At 38.3% G+C, this 19761-nt stretch overlaps 1 protein-coding gene across 1 annotated transcript; it reads right to left on the reverse strand.

The window, feature by feature from the left end:
- Positions 1-572: 572 nt before the first annotated feature.
- LOC140938591 (SWI/SNF-related matrix-associated actin-dependent regulator of chromatin subfamily A containing DEAD/H box 1-like) lies at positions 573-15166 on the reverse strand. Its single transcript, XM_073388091.1, has 21 exons — positions 15096-15166; positions 13616-13800; positions 13113-13151; positions 12178-12291; positions 11694-11773; positions 10889-10979; positions 9852-9951; positions 9628-9687; positions 9108-9183; positions 8713-8848; positions 7941-8084; positions 7160-7252; positions 6563-6680; positions 5772-5893; positions 4718-4813; positions 4000-4092; positions 3651-3769; positions 3037-3104; positions 2758-2872; positions 1657-1766; positions 573-1195 (listed from the first exon to the last, which is right to left on the reverse strand). The coding sequence occupies exons 2-21, from the start codon at positions 13739-13741 to the stop codon at positions 1113-1115; spliced, it is 1983 nt and encodes a 660-aa protein (XP_073244192.1). The 5' UTR covers positions 13742-13800; positions 15096-15166; the 3' UTR covers positions 573-1112.
- Positions 15167-19761: the final 4595 nt, after the last annotated feature.

Here is a 19761-nt window from a genome sequence, read left to right on the forward strand (position 1 = left end):
AAGAGGTCTACTTTCGTAAACGGGAGCTTTGCTTTATCTTTCAAAATCAAACTGGCCACACTTCAAAATACATACAAAACTTCTGGTTTGTTGCAGGCGAATATTCACCGCAACTTGCAAACCCAACGAAAACAAGGATAAAGCGACCTGGAGTCCGTCGGCCTAAGAGAAGTGAATCAAGCGCCGAAAGGCAAATACAACAAAAACAGTTTGAGAAGCAAGGAGCACAAGGGACATCTTCCTTAAGCAAGGAGCCTCCTAAGAGGACTTATAGGGCAGGTGCCGGGACGTCGCTTACAATAAAGGACAACACCTCAAGAACCCCTTCCAATTCATGTACCAAGGACAAGGTGAACAATCTCCGGGCACGGTTTGAACAAATGTCCGGCTAGCCTAATCTTCCAGCCAATTTTTATGTGAAAATATACTTTATTTTGACTAAACAAAACAAACGTAGAGTTATTTTACAAATTATTTCTTGACATACATTACAAAGTATTCACATAACGCGCGACCTCGTGTGAAGAGAGCATTAACATAAGCTAATGTTGTGTAATTTAGCACGGTCATAAGAAAAACGTTATCTTTTGCCATTAGAAATAAATATAGTTTTAAAAAGTGTGGCTATTTTCTTTAAATAACGCCAACGTAACGAGTCAAAAGTTAAACTTAAACGTTTCATAATACAACTGGTGCGAACTTCATATAGAATCATGAGACTACGATCTCTACTGGCAGCGGCTGACCAAACGAAGCATACAGCCGTAATAAGTGCAAGATTGGTGCCGAAGACATGTTCCATTTCCAGTGCAGAGTTGAAAACGCTTTTAATGCATTTGCTTTGTTTCAGTTGATTAGATGATGCAAAAATTTTTTTGTTAGTCGTTACATATTAAATCTCAAACAAAGTTACTAGACTGCCGTAAATAAGTCGGCAAGGTTATTTTTTTTGATACGGATGTAACAATTCTATATTATATTAATTTTATCTTAATTAAATTTGAAAATAATGGTCTTACTTTTTGCCCCTTTCAGAAAGTTATTAATCATTCGTTACCGATTCAGAGTAAAATTCGGAGTCAAAAGTTACGTTGACTGTACAAATTAAGCAATCAGCAGGGTTCAATTGTTGCTGAAACGTTATTGAAAGCCTCCTGTAGTAGTTCTGAAACATCTTTTGGAGAGGCTGATTCGTCTGTCAAAATAGAAGAGAAATAATTACGAGTTAGAAACCAATGGAAGTGATTTACCAGCAAATAAACGCTGGCGCTAGCTGTACAATGAAATTTCAAATACGGTTGTACTTTACGAGACGTAAGCGTAAATTTCATTTTTTCTTCTTCAAAACGATAACATTTATTGCCAAAGCTTAAATCATGAGCTAGACGTCTCAATCTTTTTAATATGCAAACTACACGTCCTGCATTGAAAAAGCGCGATTTTTTCAAGAACAGCAACAACCGAAAGGAAAAGTCAGACGAATAGTTTGTCCAAATTGCGACAAAAATAATTCGGAAAACCCTCTGGTAAACCCTTCACGGTTTGTTTCTTGATATAGCGGAAATATTTTCAGTTATAAATGAAATGCAAATGAATTTAAGTGAACACTAAACTCGACGAGATAAAAATGAGCTGACATGTATGATTAGGACGTACCCTTATCTGAGGCGGCCATGTCTTGTTCTAATCTGAGTTTGCTCTGTGCACATTGTAGAATAGCTTCTTCTATTGTGTCTTTAGCTATAAGGCGATACACAGTGACCTCTCTGTCGTAAAGGAAAGGATGCACTTTACATGAATTCTTTTGCTTTTATATAAGTCTACCGCTAGTGTTACAATAACGATAATGTTTCAGTGATTTTGTTACGAATAGTTATGTGAGTCCTGGGACTCTTCCTGTTGAAAATCATGAGTCCCAGTCCAGAACCAACGAGACCCAGTTAAAAAGAAACGAGTCCAAGATTGAAAATGCTTTGGCCTTTATGTAACCAGAGAGTTAATCTGAACACAGACTCCAAAACTCTGTATTACAGTATACTGAAATTAAAATATAGTCCTTCTATTGTAAAGAACAACAAAGGCTAAAAGAAATATGCATCGTTAAACAACAGCCATAATAACTGCCACAGAAATTACACAAACGGGATATTTCTACAAATACAGATGTTCAGATCGATCGATCTTTGCGTTCTATGGGACGTATGCCATGAAATATGCTGCGTCTTTGGGGATTTCCATGTGTCAGGGACGCAGAAGGCAGAGGTAACAAAATCACTGATGTTTTTTTTCTTTTTTCCAACGTACTTTCTAGCAAACTTCAAAACTACTTGCGCGATCAAGACCATAGACTTGAAGGTCTAATTATCTAAGATTGCAAAATGTAGCTCGCAATCTGGTTTCCAGTTCCATCTTACCTGTCGTTGAAAGTAAAGAAGGTTTGGGGAGACTGCTATAATAAACAGGATCGCAAGTAATGCTGTGAAGTATGAGAGATATTCGCCCGGGGATCCCCAGATACAATGCGTTTTCATCATACCTGCTGACCTGTCCCCAGTAACGAGGTTAGCGCGTCGGAGATGCACGTACGTGCTAGTCCCTCGCAACCGATCCACCGCGGCGTACAAATGATATGAGAAGACTGGGGGCTAGTCAGCCAGACCAATGTGAGTATCAAGTAAGAAGGGAGTAGGAAGAAATGGATTCTAAACACAGTTATGTCCATAGCACCATAAATACATCAGTGATAAGCTACAGTACCTTGTCTGACCAACTCGATGACAGCGGTCTTCAGCTTGTTTGTCGTTATACGGGTTGAAATCAATGTCGTGTAAAATCACAACATTTGCCGACGTCAAGTTAATTCCTAGGCCCCCTGAAAACAAATATCAATAAGTTATAAAATAGTTAGGGTACCTTAACTTACAGCTAAAATCAACGATTGCCTCGGTGTAAAATCCTGAGAAGTTTTTCAATGTTCAACCATTAATTTTCTACGCTCGATAGTTTTGACTACTTTATTCTTTATGTTGAACTAACCTGCTTTGGTCGAAAGGAGAAATACGAAGATATCAGCATCGCCATTGAACTTGTCAATAAGACCTTGTCTGCGAAAATTAGAGAAACAGAGTCCCGTCAAAGAGGTATATTTGTACTTTCCAATGAGAGGAGGGGAAGATTGCACTTGCCGTATCCCAGATGGCAATTTAGACTACAGGGGCGCTAGCCAGTGCTAGTCCTGTGTAAAGTTGCCCTCTTCCATCAGGATAAATTCGAATTTCACCAGTGGGAAGTGTAGCACACAGTCCTGCCACATGCTATGTTGCAAGCTTTTCTTTGTTCGGTGGTCTGTCGGGAGAGGCAAAGACTAATTCCCTACGATAACAATGACAAGCTTGTAGAAAGAAAAATCAGATTTGTGAACTTGACGTACATTTCAAGAGAACTTGTGTCAAGAGAATACGGCACAATACAGACAACATAAATTTTTCAAAAAAAGTAAAATTCCATTCTCTAACCTTAGCAGTATTTACAGCGCATAGCTTTATCTTAGACAAAAAAAAAACGGTATGGCAACGGCCATTTTTCTTAACATTTTTCTCTGAGACTGTAGCTAGGAAGCTTGAACACATAGAAACTGTTTAAGTAGATACCTTTCCACTACTGATGTCTGTCCGTCTAGTCTCAAGTAGCGGTGTCGTCTGTCTGATAGATAGACCTCTATAATATCCATCACCATGGTGAATTGGCTGAAGAGTAGCACGCGACAATTCTAAATAACGAAAATAGGTCAGTAACGCTGTGTTATCTGCTGCTTTGTATAGTAATCAATAATCTATCTCGCACATAAAGACGAAAACACTGACTCCGCCCGTTCTGAAATCTTGTGCGCATGAAAGCTTAATGGCCAGAGCCGTGACGTCGAACTAAATTGAAGTAACTTCTCACTCGAGTTGCCGGAAGATCTGTTTTTGTAATACAACTAATACAACAAGCACAAACCTTTCCCTTTAATTCAGGTAACAGGGCGTCCAAATAGACAAACTTTCCTGATTTTATTAACACTTCTTTCTGAAGACAATGATCGGCCAGTCTCTGTGGGATAAATGGATAAGTCAAAGAAGACAGAACTTATAAATTACGGAATATGACTACATATGTGTTTGGTAAAAAAGGAATAGTGCATGTTTTGTTTTCAATTCGTGGTTTTAAAATGATTTACAGCTACAACAGATAGATCACGTGACGTGACTTCCAACTGGTCGCTGTCTTGGATTGACAGATAGATAAGAAGTCCGTAGATGACTGTAGCAAATTTATAAATTGTAAATCACGATACAGGAAATTTACATATTCTATATTTTCTGTAATATATGTAAGATGTACATATTACATACATAGACTGTTTACAGGTAGCCATTAAGACACCTGAACGAGGACCATGAGGTTATTGGGCCCTATATTAAGATCTCTCCTTACAGATACCCACCCAGCCCAAGAAAGGTTGGCCACACCACCGGGGTCTACGTACCCTTTTTGTCCTTATTCGAGAGGCCATAAAACGTCTTACAGCCGTTTACAGATGTCATAATAAAGGCAGCACTTTCTTCTCAATTATCTAAAGACCTTGAGTATTAGCGCTCTTCCAACTGAGCTAACCAAGTGGCGGTATACTCTGCCTTTCCAATATTTTAGTAGAAAGTTCGTGGTTTTCTCTTACCCTCTCCTCGCGACATAAATTATGAAGTTCAAAATCTGACATGACTGTCATGTCCTCAAATACCAGATCAGGCTCAGAGTCGCGGTGGGCTGGGTCCTATTAAAAAATAAAACAATATGTGAAGGAAGGCCTCGATATTTGTAACAATCCGAATCAGGAAACTGGAATCTTTCTGTGTTAGCTGGACATAAATCCAAGAAGATTTAGAATCCATTAAATACACAATCAGCATGGATTTGGTGGATTTAATCTCAACCTGGCTACCTCGGATTCAGAAATTTCAGGTTCCTAACGCAAAACTCTTAGCCGCGACCATTTAATGGGCATATTTATTGAGAAAAGTGTGCAAATCGAAGAGGGCTGGCTGGGCAACAAAGAGGGTTAATTTTGAAGACTTTTTTCATATACCTTTTATAGGATAATGCCTGAGCTTCGAGGCCTTCTTGAAAATAATGACCGGACGCATTCGGGTTCAAATTCGGATTTTTCGCAAAGAAACACAGCTTTTTCATTTCAGTTCGAAATCAGTTTTGTTTTGCTACGCTTCCGAGGGTGTTTTTTGATTTCTAATGGTGTTTCTTCTTGTTTTGTGTGGGTATTGTTCAGTGTATTTTCAATCTACCGCAAAATTCCGAAAATAAGCCCCTCCATGTATAAGACCCCCCAAACCGGTAACGCAAAAAACCCTCCGTTAAATCGCCTCTCCAAATATAAGCCCCCTGGGGGCTTGTACTTGGAAAATTGACCTCAAATACAAAGTTAAACAAAGCAAAAACGATAAATTTACTTCCAACTATAAGGCTAGCCCAATCGATTTTGAAACGGAAATTTCCCTCCGGACGGATAAGCTCCTCCGAATATAAGCCCCTCCAAAAAAAAAACCCTCAAAAAGGGCCTTTGAAAAATATAAGCTCCGGTGCTTATTTTCGGAATCTTACGGTATTCTATTACGTCATTTTGGTGATTGCATCCGTCTGCAACACCAAGAGACTACCACTTAATATGTGAGCAGGCTCACAAAGCCACTTAACCAGATAAAATAATCTGTTAATACCTTACAATACTTTTTGGCCATTTTCAGCAGGGTTTCGTCCGTGTAAAGACTACGCAGTAACAGAGGATGATTCGCCGCTTTACGTAGGGTCATCAAAATATTATTGTATTGTGAGCTGTTACCTGAAATGTAAATAAAGACATTCGTTAAAAACATACGTTGTTCATGAAGAAGAGACAAAGCCAAATCACTGCCGTCAATGAGGCTTATCATTTGAGAAGTTATATCAAACATTCGACACTGTTTTCATTTCATATCCAGATAATTAGAAATTTATATCAACCGTTCCATAGTTTAGGTGCCAAAGCAACGAAAGCACGGTCGCCCAGGTTACCCTCAGGGCGGGTATGACAGTAGTATACCGCTGCAAGGCATCTGCAAGGCCGGAGGGTACATCTTGAAGGTTAACTCTCAGGAACGAGATCACTAATATAAGACAGGACTAATCCATGAATTGCTTTAAAAGTTAAAAGTAAAATCTCAAAATTTATACAGAATAGGACACTAGGTAGCCAATGTTACTGAAGGAGCACTAAAGTAATGTGGCAAAATTTGCCCTGCTGCGTCAAACGCGCGAATCTTTACATTCTCGGCAAAGGGAAAACGAAAAGACATTGTCTACCTTATTCGCAAAATCGCCGTTTAACTTTTAGCCCGGTGGAAACGGACGCAACATTGTTGGCCAGCAATGTTGGGAGTTGTTGCGTCCGCGTTTGCACGTAGCTTAATTAGATCAATGTTATCTTCTGGAATTGTAAAGAACGGGGTGGCTTAAAAAATGACTTTCTTACCTGACTGTTTGAATTGTTTTGAACAGTTCACAAAGCTATCATTGTATAACTCTCTTTGACGTTTGGTCAACTCCCATTTAATCACGTGATCATGCTTTGCTGGAAGCTGCTGTAGAACCTAACAACGAAAATGGCAAACAGAAGTTTGAGAATCCCTAAGATGCGTTCGCAACTTGCTCGGGGGCAAAATTGCCATACAGTTACAGAAAACAAGCACAGCGAGATGTTTCTCAAGTTGTCCCTTGGATTTTAATATTCTTTTCCAACTCTAATTATTCTTTGAGCTGCTAATTCACGTCAAAATAAATAGAAATGCCATCACTTTTAATAACAAAAGTGTTATGAGCTTCTAACAACCCAAAACATGCGTCGCAAGGATCCCGGAAGTGGGGGCCACTTAGTAAGTCGTAGGAAAACTCTTCTTGCCTACGACTTAAGGTAGAAAAACATCTTCCCTATTAGGCATCCATGGCTTTCACTATTTACCTTCACTAAGCTAAGGTTAAAGTGGAGGTGAAGGTAAGGGTATGGTACAGACACAGTAAGCATAAAGCTCGTACAAGTGTTGCTACTCCCCTTAACAAACAAGGTACTTACATCACTCTTTAGCCTTCTAAGTACAAAAGGTTTCATGATTCGTTTAGCTTGCGCGACTGTCGCTTTCTCATAGTTACTCCCTGGTTCACCACTCTGTGGATGAAAATGAAAACAGACGTATGAAATAACGCCAGTATCCATAAGTAAGTAGAATATGATCGTCCGGGTCAGTGTAGTCCTGACTAGGCTAGAACTGTTGTTGTTGACAGTGACTGACGTTTCGACAACCTGTGCGGTAGTCATCTTCAGAGTCAAAGTGAGTTGCATCTCGTCAGTTGATGGTATTCAACACTGGTTACGTTGTTAACCTGATTCGTCATTTAACTAGCAATGTTATTGTTCGTCTGACAGTTAAGCCGTGCCGTTACTGGCTATGAAAAATTAACACTCTAAATGGGGTCATGTGGCAGCTCTCCTAACCCCAAAAGCCAATTGGTTTGCTACCCTAACCGTAAAAAGATGGAAATAATAATAAACAATGTTGTGTTATTGTTATGATAAATGCCTGCGACCAATGACACTTACGAGCAGTGCTACAGGACTGTAAATTTGATTGGTGCGTTTCGATCCGTCTTATGTCAAAGTAATAACTGTCGTTATTGTTAGTCACACGATTGTGGCCAAGTTTGCTTCAGTTCGCCAATGAGTCGTTTGAAGGTAACAAACAGTCTATAGAGTCATCATCAGTCATACCATTACCATGGTTTCTTCCGTCTATCCTTAAGTTAGGGAAAAAGAGAGAAATGAAAGAACGGGAAACACAGAATAACCAAAAACGTACCATTTTACTGTAGTTAGAAAAGAGCATTTTAATTCCTTCAAAACTTTCACCGAACATGCGAGGCATCACAAAGCTTAGAAGAGACATCAACTCCAGTAAGTTATTCTGTAGAGGCGTTCCTGTGAGAAGAAGTCGGCGTTGGGCCTACATAAAAGCGGACGAATAAATAAGACAACATCCGTAAACTTTTACGACAATAACACCGAACGAGTGCAAATATAGTCCAACCTCCCTGCACGACCATCCCCTTAATCTACAGCAGTGCCACTTATGTCCAGGTTTTCCCGCAGCTGCAAAATTACAAGGCTAACGATTTTTCGCGTTCATTTTAAAATTTGCGACTTGTTTTGCAAGGCTGACGAATTGTCGCGTTTATTGCGATTTTCCACTGCTCTTCCTCACGTTTTCTAAATTCGCGTTAATTGCTAAAAGTCGCAAGATCGACGATTTATCACAATACTTGCGATTTTCGCAAGGTCCTTTTGCAGACTTATAGGACAGATTTTTCTACCCTTTCACATACTTCAGCCCATTAATTCCCTACCCTTTTATGCAGGCCCTGGTTGTTCAAACGTTGGATAGCACTATCCACCGGATAAATCACTATCCAGTGAATAAGTATTACGAAAACCAATTGCGCTATCCAGTGGAGAGAGGGCGAGCCTCCCTGTGTAGGCCATTATAGGAAGTACCTCACCCCCCCCCGGGACAAAATGTCATCTTCCACGCTTTCAATTTTGTTTTTCTCCATCTTTGAAGGACGCCATCTTACCTTCATTCTCATTAGTCCTTGGTATCTCTGTGATTGCATGTTCTTTAGCATGTGACCTTCATCCAGTACCAGGTAGTTACAATTTAGCTTCCGAAGAAATCTACGATCTTCATCATTTCCGTTTGCCACGGAGTAACTTTAGGAAAGTAAATTAGCTTGATTATAAATATTGTTACTTATTTCATTAAAATTGGTGGTACCCGTTTTAGAGGATAAAATAATAAAAAATGAGGAAATCACCCAAAATCAAGCCTTTCGTTTTGTGTCGAATAATAACTAAATAATCACTAAATCATATCAATAAGTACTAAAACAATCCGTAAAACTAACGGGCCATTACTAAGGCAAGATTTTCTGAAACACATAGATTCGCTTAGGAGATAGATTTCTCTTACGTTGTTATAACAATCTGGGGTTTCAACTGTCTAAACTCTGCTTCAATCCTCAATAAACGTCTCTCTTCTTGACTTCCTGTGACGGATAAAATTTCGAGAAATCAGAACGTTAAATATTTCACCCTACTAAATTCAGCTCATGGCTGAGTTCGACGGTTTAAATGAGCTTCGTTCGTGACATCAACAACAGAAAAATTGATGTTCTGACCGGGAAAGCTTTTTATGTTAGTTGTAAGACTCCGGCGGGGTGCTTAAACGTTTGTGCTGTGACTTGCAGGAGGTAGTCTTTATATCTCTCGACGTGTACATCTCACTATACAAGTCATTCACGGATCACTTTCTCCACAGTAATACTAAAAACAACGGAATTAAATGAAAACCCCGGTTGAAAAAGATCATGCCAGTTAAAGCAAAATACAAGATATACAGTATCTCAATACAACAGACTGGTCCCTTGGTTGTATGTTACGTGTATATCGGTATCTCCGTAGCTCGTCTCAAAATAAACAGGTTAACTTACCATAATACATAGAGAAGTCCATTGATGGACACCAGGTTTTGATCTCCCTGCACCAGTTATCTACAAAGAAAACATCATTGATATCCACGTAAAAAGGTTTAAGGATCACATTACTGCAAATGCACTAAAGTGGAAAAATTTAAACAATTCTCTGCAGTACATTACATGGACGATGAACTTTAGTAAGAAAGATAAAATAAATGATAGGCCAGGCCTTAAAATACCTAAGGTTGACGCGGGGACAACAATCAAGTGCGGTCCTTTTTCTCCAGTTTCACTCAAATGAGCAAGGAATGAAATGGCTTGAACGGTCTTCCCAAGGCCCTGAAACAAGAGGAACTTGTTGAAATTATAGCTATAACTAGTACTAATTGCAAATTGGAGTAGTGCGTTCAATAAGCGGGGGGGGGATGGGTCGTAAGTGGTAGTCATAAGATGGTGCAAAACGTGATGAACTTGTAAGATTGAGAAATCAAAATCAGACACTTTTATCATTATGAATATCAGCAGCCGTCTTTGTCGGTGTTATTGCTTATCCGCCCACTTTATAATTCTTCACATTTCATTTTTCCTCAAAAATGCAAGAGCGTCCTGTATTTTTTACATTTACTTGGCTTAGCCTCTGGGTAAAGTACATGTAAGTAACAGCAGGTTAAACACTGACCACGATCCTCAAGATATTCTTTTGCACTGTAGGATGGTCAATAAAATTGGCTAAAAATTTGGCTACAGAAAATTAAAGTAATCTGAAAAGTTTATTGATTAAGGAGTCAGAGCGTCGAGTATGACTTCAAACCCTTGTTGCCTGACACTGTCACACTGCGCTAACACAACTCACCTACTCAGCACTATTTTTCAAATACAACGCACCCGGAATTAGAGTGACTGACAAGGTTAACGTTTAACCGTTCAACTTCTTGTATATTTTTTAAAAATGGTGACAAAAAAGCGAATACAACGCTGTAAATAGCTTCTAAAAGCGAAAAATGTATATGAAACTTGTAAAATAATTAAATATGGTCGATCTAAGCTGATCTTGCTAGAATCGATAAAAAAAACACTAGAAATATAGTGTACAGAACATATTGTTAACAGATCATCACTTGGAAACTTCTGCAGTCGCTCCTCATACATCACTAAATTTTGAGGAGAAACCAGGGATGGAGTCACGAAAGGTTGATTTTTTTTCTCAGGCTATTTTGGCTTGCTTATATTCCTGGTCTTTGATCATGAATCCATCATAATAACTTTCACTGCTTACCATTTCATCAGCTAAAATTGCATTAACTCCTTGTTCGTGCATCAGAACTAACCAGTTAAGGCTTGTCAACTGATATGGCTTCAACTGAAGGCTTAAAGAAAATGAAGAGTTTTAGTCAGTAATCATCAGTATTAAGTGGCTAACTTAGAGGAAGCAAACAATCTGCAAATAAGTTGAATCTTGGTAACTTAAACCTACGAGGGAAAAAAGGTGCCATTTATCGGGAAGAAAAAAGGAGGGAAAAGGGAGAGTGAATTTAGGAAAGAAGGAAAGGCTCCCTCCCCCTTTTCCCTTCCGCACTTTTCTCCCCCTGCCCTTCCCCCCTCCATTGATCTTGCTCTGCAGCCTGAAGGCTGCAAACGAAATTTGGGCACAATAATAAAAAAGGTAGTGCTGGCCATGAGAGAGAAGAATTTGCTATGTCCTCCTCCCACACGCACATCGCTCACGTTACTGGTTGCACCTTTAATATTGTTTCTTCATTACATGTTGTATTTGCCAGCTGTACAACACTGCAAAACAGCCTCTGTTTGTACGTAGGTAAAGAACACGGGAGTGGTCTTCTCGAGGGCGAAAATAAAGTGTAACAGTTGGGAGATACGCGAAAAATACGCGTTTTTTACTCGCCATACACGTCCCGAAGCTCGCGCGCTCTGCTCGAAATTCTCATGAGGGTGCCTTGAAAAAAAAAAGTACTTTAATGAAAAAACCTCGGCTGTTTTGAAGTCTACTACCATGTCTACATACACAAGGAGTTGGTACACGTACTACGAATGTAGTACATAGCTAGCATATTGTAACTTACCTGTTATTTAAAGATTTAGGTTGTGAAGTTATCACAGTCCCTCCTATTTTTCCATTGAAAGAACTGTTCTCATTGATAGCCTAGGAAAGGAATCAAATCAGGCTTTAAGTAATCAGTAGAATGTAAATGGTAATATTGTAATAAGTGGAGACCAAAGTAACAAGAAGTAGTACCAATCAATCACAATTAATATTTCATATTGACTAATTGACTGTTGCCGGTATAATCTCTAAGTAGAAGTGTTCGTTTGTAAGGAATGCAGTGTTAGGAGGAGAAGCATTTGTAAGTGGGAAAGGGTAAGAGCAGCATAAAAATGATTGAGCAAGAAGGGAAAAAAAGATGGCAAGGGAGGGAGGGGTGTTTGCGAGGTGAGGCGAGAGAGAAAAACATCAGTGAGGAGGTCCAATATAGCTGGGTAACTTGAGATGAGAAAAAGCGAGTACAGAAGAAAGAGGGAGGGGAATATTATTTCTAATCAACTCACACTTAATCTCAATGTCAGCATATCTTGGATTTTACTTGAGATTTCTTCACACTTATTCATCAGATCCTCCACACCTTTACGCTCATCCAAAAGGCTTTGGCAGTTTTCTATTAACTACATGTAAATAAGTGATTTCTTGTTTTTAATGACACAAAGGCAAATAACAGGGATGAAATAAGTAGTAGTTATAGCATTCAAGATTAAATTTTAATCTGGGATTCTTTTTAACTGTTCAAAAGCATTTTCTTGACAATTTTCTGTATTCTTTATAGAGCATCAAATCATTAAATTGCAGACAAAAAAAATTAAAATGAATTTGCTTCTTAATCTTTCATATCTGAATTTAAATTTTGCACTCATCCTGGGTTATCTCAATTCCCTGCTTTGAACAAACCATCCCTGGTTTATATGAAAACTTTTCTCCAAATATGGTATTACTGTGCGTGTCTGCTCAAAATTAAAAACAAGCTGAAAATTAGTTGTTTTTACAAATAAACTCTGGAAGAATTCTCGATATTTTGTGGGCGTTTTTAGTAAAACAACAATTATTATTCCACTCGCCCTTGTTGGATGTGAGATGATTATAGCCAACTCAGCACTATGTGCCTCGTTGACTATCTACCATCTCATATCGACATGCATGGAATAATTGTTAATAATATCCTCTTGTCACATCAGTCATGTCTACATCTAGCCTGTTCCAGGCTCTCAGATAGTGGGGCAGACGAGAAAGTAAAAGGCACGCGAAAAGTTTCCTCCCATTAATATACTTTCGTCATCACGCTCTCTCAATTCAGCGGTCCCAACTGTCTCGGAGCCTGGAACAGGCTATTCTACATCATATTTTCTAGTCTAGAAACCCTGTGACTCCCTTTCATAAATTGTGATGAATTTTGTTGAGAACCATATGTAAGGAAGTGGTTAATAATAATCACCTGTGATGACAAGTTTGGTGCAGAATCCAGCTTTAAAACCTATCAAATAGAGTATCTGGATGGTTAACTCTTTTAAGGAGGATCGCACTTTCACGAGTGACCATTCATACCCATTACTTTTTAGGAAGCAAGAACCTCATTTAACGCCCAGTGCTAAACACAATGACAGTTTCTACTCTCAAAGAAAAATTAAAACATTTCATAATGTACCTGATTTGTTCTATAGGTTATTGTAATCTAATACAGCTGAACCTCCATTACATGGCCATCCTCAGGGAATTGGCAAGTGGTAATGTAGCATACTTGCACATAAATTTTTAAATAAAACAACGGAAGAAAACGGTATGCAAAAACATGAGCCACAAGCCAGGTTAATTGGAATAAGTAAACAACAATCAAATTCTTTCACTTAACCTGTAATGGCTTTCTGGATTTCAGTTTTCTGCTGCCATAGTACCTACAGAATGCTGTTACTTATCTACTTAATAATAATTAAAACTTACAAGGTCATCCCAGGAATCAAAAGGCCTCATTTTAATGATCTTTTCAGCTTTTTTAACTGAGAGACTAGGAACAGCAGCCAGCTCGTGGATTGAACAGTCATTGAAGAATGAAAGTATGGTGGTCATTTCTTCATCATTATAGTTCTCATCATCACTATCGTCACCAATGCCAGTGCAGTCTACAACTGTTCAAAGATAGAATTAACATCTAGATCAATAAATTAATCAATCAGCTACTACAACAAGATAACAGTATACCCCAGGCCATCAAACACACAATTGCAATATATTGAGCTTTATGCCAATAACCAGTCTGTCGGTCAGTGAGACTGTCCGTCTGTCTATTAATCAACAAACTTTTTAAATTAATACATAATTTTTACTTATAGTCAATCACATAACAAAACTGGTATCTTTTGAAATGAATCCACTTTTAACTTCTAGCAGTTTTCCTAATTTTAATAATTGAATTCCTTTTAAGTACTTGGTCAAGAAAATGTGAAATCAGTCTATCAATATCTATAGTAATGATACTTAGTAACATCAAACAAAAAGATGAAGCTAGCCAGTTATTCACTCATGTACTTAATCAATCAATCCATTATATAACCTTTGAATCAATCCTTTATATAACCAACCAATCAGAAAGTCAATAGGTGTGACATATATTGAGTCTGTAGATGAAATCCATTTAAATGAAACCTATTATAGCAGCCATTCCATTTGCTTATCTACATTTTACATATTGACATTTTTCTTTAATTTTCATTTTGGTCCGTCCTATGATCGATACAGGTGGGTTAATAACCAGTAAATTATAAATAAATAAAATAATCGAATAATAAGCAAACAATTAGATAAAGGTAGGGATTGATTACCCAACCATAACCAATAATAATAATAACAATAATAATTTATTATTTATATAGCATTTATACATCACTGTCCTAAGCACTAAATCAGTAATAGTATATGAGAAATACCGTAAAATTTCAAAAAATAAATGAGCCCTTCCATGTATAAGCCCCTCCAAATATAAGCCCCCCTAACTTGTAACGCAAACCCCACCCCCCTGTTAAGTCGCCCTTCCGAATATAAGCCCCCCGGGGGCTTGTACTTAGAAATTACCCTCAAATACAAACTATAAAAGCAAAAACAGTAAATTTACTTTCAAATATAAGGCTAGCCCAATCGATTTTGAAATGCAAATTTCCCTCCATAGATAAGCCCCTCCAAAATTAATGTAAGGGCCCCTCAAAAAGGGCCTTTGAAAAATATAAGCCCCGGGGCAAATTTTTGGAATTTTAGGGTAATTATCCTGCGAAGAAAGAGAAAGCAAGAGTGCAAGTGTTTGGTACTAGTGCTGAGGAGAATATTGATAATTATTAACAAAAAAATAAAGTAATTTTTATTCAGTTGGTTGTAATTAAACTGATTTAAACAAATAATCATCTTCCGCAGTCTAAATGACAAGTCTTACTATTTAGTACTTGTACATAATCATTTTCTCCAGTGTCTTCCTCATGAGATAGACAGATAACATCTCCCTCTTGTGCTAAAAAAAATTAACGTCGAAACATTATAAGCACAGTATGGTTTGCTGGATTCCTTTTGACTGTTTAAAAAAATCCCTGACTTAAAATACAGTGGAACCTCAATATAATGAACCTCCACATAACAAAGTCCTTGGTATAACTAACAATATTTTTTGCCCCAGCAGTAGTAAAAATAATAACTTAGGGGCGAGAGAAGGAAGGAGAGCTTGCAACTACGTCTCTGGAACTTGAATTCCACCTCCAATTCCCCTGTGGCATTCCGTCGACTGGGCTGTCAAATTTCTGCCAATCAGTGTGAAGTGGAAACGAGCACGAATGTAAACAAACATTGAAAAACATGTGCTAAGGGTAATGACGTCATTACGCCAATCAGCATTTCACATCGACTTTTTCGATGCAGACATTCAAATTCCAGAGACTTAGTTGCAAGCTCCTTCTCCTTTCTGCTCCTCCACCAGAGCACCCCTTGGAGGTTGTCCCAGGCTACATATGCAGTTGATTCCTCTGCTCACTGTACAGAGTGACTCAAAACACACTGTAACTCAAGCCCTTGTGGTTATATATTTGCCATCAGGAGGTTTTTTACTTACTCTAGATATACAGTGTGCGTAACTATTGGCTTTGTAAAAAAAGAAAAACCAACTATTGCTGTTAACCTCCTTTGGTGCAGCTGGATTTAATTGCTGTAAGCATGTGTGCCAGGACTAGTACCGCCCAGTTTTTTTTTAGATAAATTGGTTTTGCATAATTAGAAATGCCCCCTTCAGAGTTAAAGTTAATTTCCTGACCTACATGTACATGTTGGCAAACTCAAAATCACAAAAAATATTGGTGTGAATGGAAGTGCCAGGGCATTAAATCAATGTGCTGTGAATTTTTTAAAAAAATTCACTAGGCACAGTTTGAACAACATGCATTCATATGTATGCATATGACTGTATATGCATTCATATGTATCGTTGAAGTTGCCTGATGAGTGTGGTCCTGTAATTTTGGACCATACGAAACAGCAATGTCACAATAAATGACGATTACTCCTGAAGCCTGAACTCCTGTGAAGTTATATACGTACACTGTACATATGTACTGAAAAAACAATAAATTCCCATTCATGAATAAGGCTAAAAAATTTTTAAGTCATGGTCACCAGTCATGAAGTTAATGAAATTTTGACTACAGTCAGTGGGATGATAATTTAGTAACGCAGTTATAAAGATGTGCTATTATAAAAAATTGTGTGGAGCCCTTAACCCATTCGCTTAACCCATTCGCTTTGGAGATTTTGCCGAAAAACGCGTTTTGAAGCTAGTCGAGTGGTTTTCTGGTCACTGTCGTGCTATAAAGGGCTAAAACTTACCACAAACCGGTTTACAGGTTGTACACTTTGCGGCCTTCTGATGCAGATGCAAAATATCAGCTTGCGAAGTTCGGGCATGCGCAGAGAGCAAAATTTCGAGATAGTTTTTGGGTTTAAAAGTGACACAGCAGTCTTGACTTTTACTTTTCGCTTTCTCTCCTCCCTTCTTTTTTCACTTTTCTTGCCTCATTTTTTTTTTCTCTTGCTGGGTATTTAGTAGGCTTCATTTTGGTGGGAAGAGTTTTTAGGAAGCTTTTAGGATCTTAGGATTAGGTGAAAGGAAAGGTAGGTGAGTAATGGAACAAGATTTTCATGGAGATTTTCAGGTCAATGTCACATGGTTTTTTGCTTCTTTCTCCGGTGTCCTTGACTGAATTGTGCTCATTCTGGTATGGTTTGAAAGATCTCTTCACTCTGCACAAGTTAGCGAAGAAGGTTGTCCTTGACCGTTAAAACTGATGACGTCACAAAGGGTAGAAAGGACCTGGATCCGCACGGGCGGTTACGGGCGGTTCAGGGGTGAATGGGTTAAGATATTAAAATAATCCAAATAAGGCAAAAGTAAGTTGCCCAGGGACCAATGCGTGCTCAAGGGGCACAAACCTCAATAGCCTGGTCTGAAAGTGAAAGCCTGAGTGATTTCTCCATAAACGCACAATAAAAATTAAGAACAGACAAAGAAAATACCTGGGTTTTTGTTGTTCATGGATGATACTTCATGAGGTACATGTAAATGTTTGTTTCTCCTGTTTGATTTTGGACTTTCATCAGTATAATCACTATCACTGTCTGTAGGATCATTAACTTCCTCAAGTTCATCATCTTCATCATCAATTACAACACAATCATCATCATCATCATCACGAGTCCTTTTTGGACTACACTTAACATCTCTATCATCTTCATCATCACTAACAATAAAATGTCTCTTTCTCTTTTTTACTCTCTCACTATGGCTTGTACCATTATCATCTGTAATAAAAAAAAGAAAAGAAAAGAAAAAGAAAAAAAGAGCTGTAAAATGAAATACCACAAATATGGTATATATAGATGCATAGCTAGCAAATGCAGGCATATCTCTGGTTGTAGCTTATTCTCTAACTTTTTGGGTGGAGAGAAGCAAAAACTGGAAATGTGTCTGCAATCACAGGCTAGAGATTAGAGAAAATGTTATAACATGATAAATTAGAATATTATTGTGTATCAGGAACCAATAGTACATTAGCACAGTGTTAACAGCACAAACATAAATGTATATATAAACAGTTTAAAAGTGTGCGTAATTACAAAGAATTTACATTCATTTAGGTAGGGGTGCTGTACAAAATAATGTTGGAAGTTGATCAAGCCCAAATTACAATCTTTAAAATCAATCGTACTTCGCATATCAAGCACCCTCATACCCAAGTACCCATATCGAGTACCCCCCCCGGGGAGGGGGGGTGGTTAGCTATGTAGCGGACTGTCCATCATGACGGACGGAAGACCGCTGGCGACTAAAGTACTGGTTTTAAGTGGGAGAGCAACTTTGAAAAAGTCATGAGGTAATTTAATAGTTTGTTCTACTAACCAGAGCTGGAGTTGGCAGTCAAATTATCACAAACTGAGTTCACCGCTTCTTCTATCGAGGACGAAGAAGTTATCGCATCCACAAGTTGAAGTCGAGTTTCACTTGGAAACATTTCCACAAGTGTTGCCATTTGATCGGACCAATCTTCATTGCCTTCGATTGTCGTATCTTGATCTTTTTCAGCAGGACTATTTCCCTCAACTTTGGAGTTCGATGCATGATTTAGCTTGGAAACCGACTGATTTGAAGTTGGCGCGGTCGATTTTTGAGTGGGGCCAGTGTCGTTGAGTACGGAACGTTTTCGTTGGTATGAAAACTGCTCTAAATTGAATTCAGACATTTTAACTATATAAATATTTCTATTATGCTATAATATCACCCTGACGGTTTAGAAAGACAATTTGTGGAAAATTCACGAAACAATGGTCCACAAACTGCCCTCAGCTGCAGAATATCTGCCAGGCGTGAAAGAGAAAACCTATGAACGAGAGATTTTGAACGAGAGGAGCTGGAAATGATTCTTTGACCCAGTGTATCGCGGTCAACGGTTTTTGGGACGAAATCTGGGAAATTGCATTGAGTAATTCTAGTTTTCAGTGGACCAAAAGCTTGTACCAGAATAATTTCAGTCATATTGCGTTGTTTTTTACACTTTTTGAGGGCTATAAAATGTGATAAGTTATATGAAATAACTTCAAAGAAAAGGTTCTACTGGGATCTCGAGAAAAACTTGAAAAGCAGTTCAAAACCTTCAAATATTACAATTACGCAGGACCGTGTTTTCTAAATCCCTGTGACATTTGAAATTAAAATTACTCAATTTCCTAATGGATTCCATCTTGCAGTACTCTTTCAAGAATTTTTTTGGATACCTAACATTACTTTAAGTGGCTTAACCCGTAGGCTTCCCATCTACAATAGTCTTTTTCGTTAGTGTTTTATTTTCCCCATTTCAGACCATGTGTGGAGTGTTGGCCCAGATTGAGCTGTTTCGCCGCCCTGTCCACGTTCATAATATGTATACATACTGATTTATGAAACCAGAGGCAAATTCCGTTAAGAACATCGCGTGGTCTGAATCTATCCCTATTTGTGCCTTTGTGAGCCAAAGAGGTGAACAGGAAAAAACAAAAGAGGGGTGCGGAATGGGGGAGGGGCGACAGACAACTAACGTCGCGTTCCTTCCTTTCTTTTTCTCCAGCTACGCGTTTTTTTCTCTCCGCTCTCACGTTCACACCATTCGCCACTATCATTGGGCGCCTGAAATAGGCTAGCCTGATACGATAAAACAAACCTGCAAGCCTAAAAATTTTATTGAGCCTCAGTATCCCTAACGTCTTAATTCTCTAATTTCGGCTCCCCCTGGAGGACTGTATATTCTCAAGAGCACTTGATAGCAATAACTGATGCAAAATTTAGGGACAAACAAAGTGTATTAAGAGGGATTCGAAAATATTTAAGATGCCATTTTACGCTTGTATGCTAAGCCCTGTGGCCTTTAAATAGATGCAGGAGTCGCGTGAACGGATCCAAGAGCCAGGTAGTTTTACGATAATTGCTTTAATTTTAAGGATTACTGAATTTATAGGTTTTAGAATCGAATATTTCGAGAAATAATTTCTCCTTCTGTTGTTGCTTGTTCTTTCATTGATAACATCAGCTT

Source organism: Porites lutea, chromosome 1 (assembly GCF_958299795.1).
Source record: "Porites lutea chromosome 1, jaPorLute2.1, whole genome shotgun sequence".
In the NCBI taxonomy this organism is placed as follows: Eukaryota; Metazoa; Cnidaria; class Anthozoa; order Scleractinia; family Poritidae; genus Porites; species Porites lutea.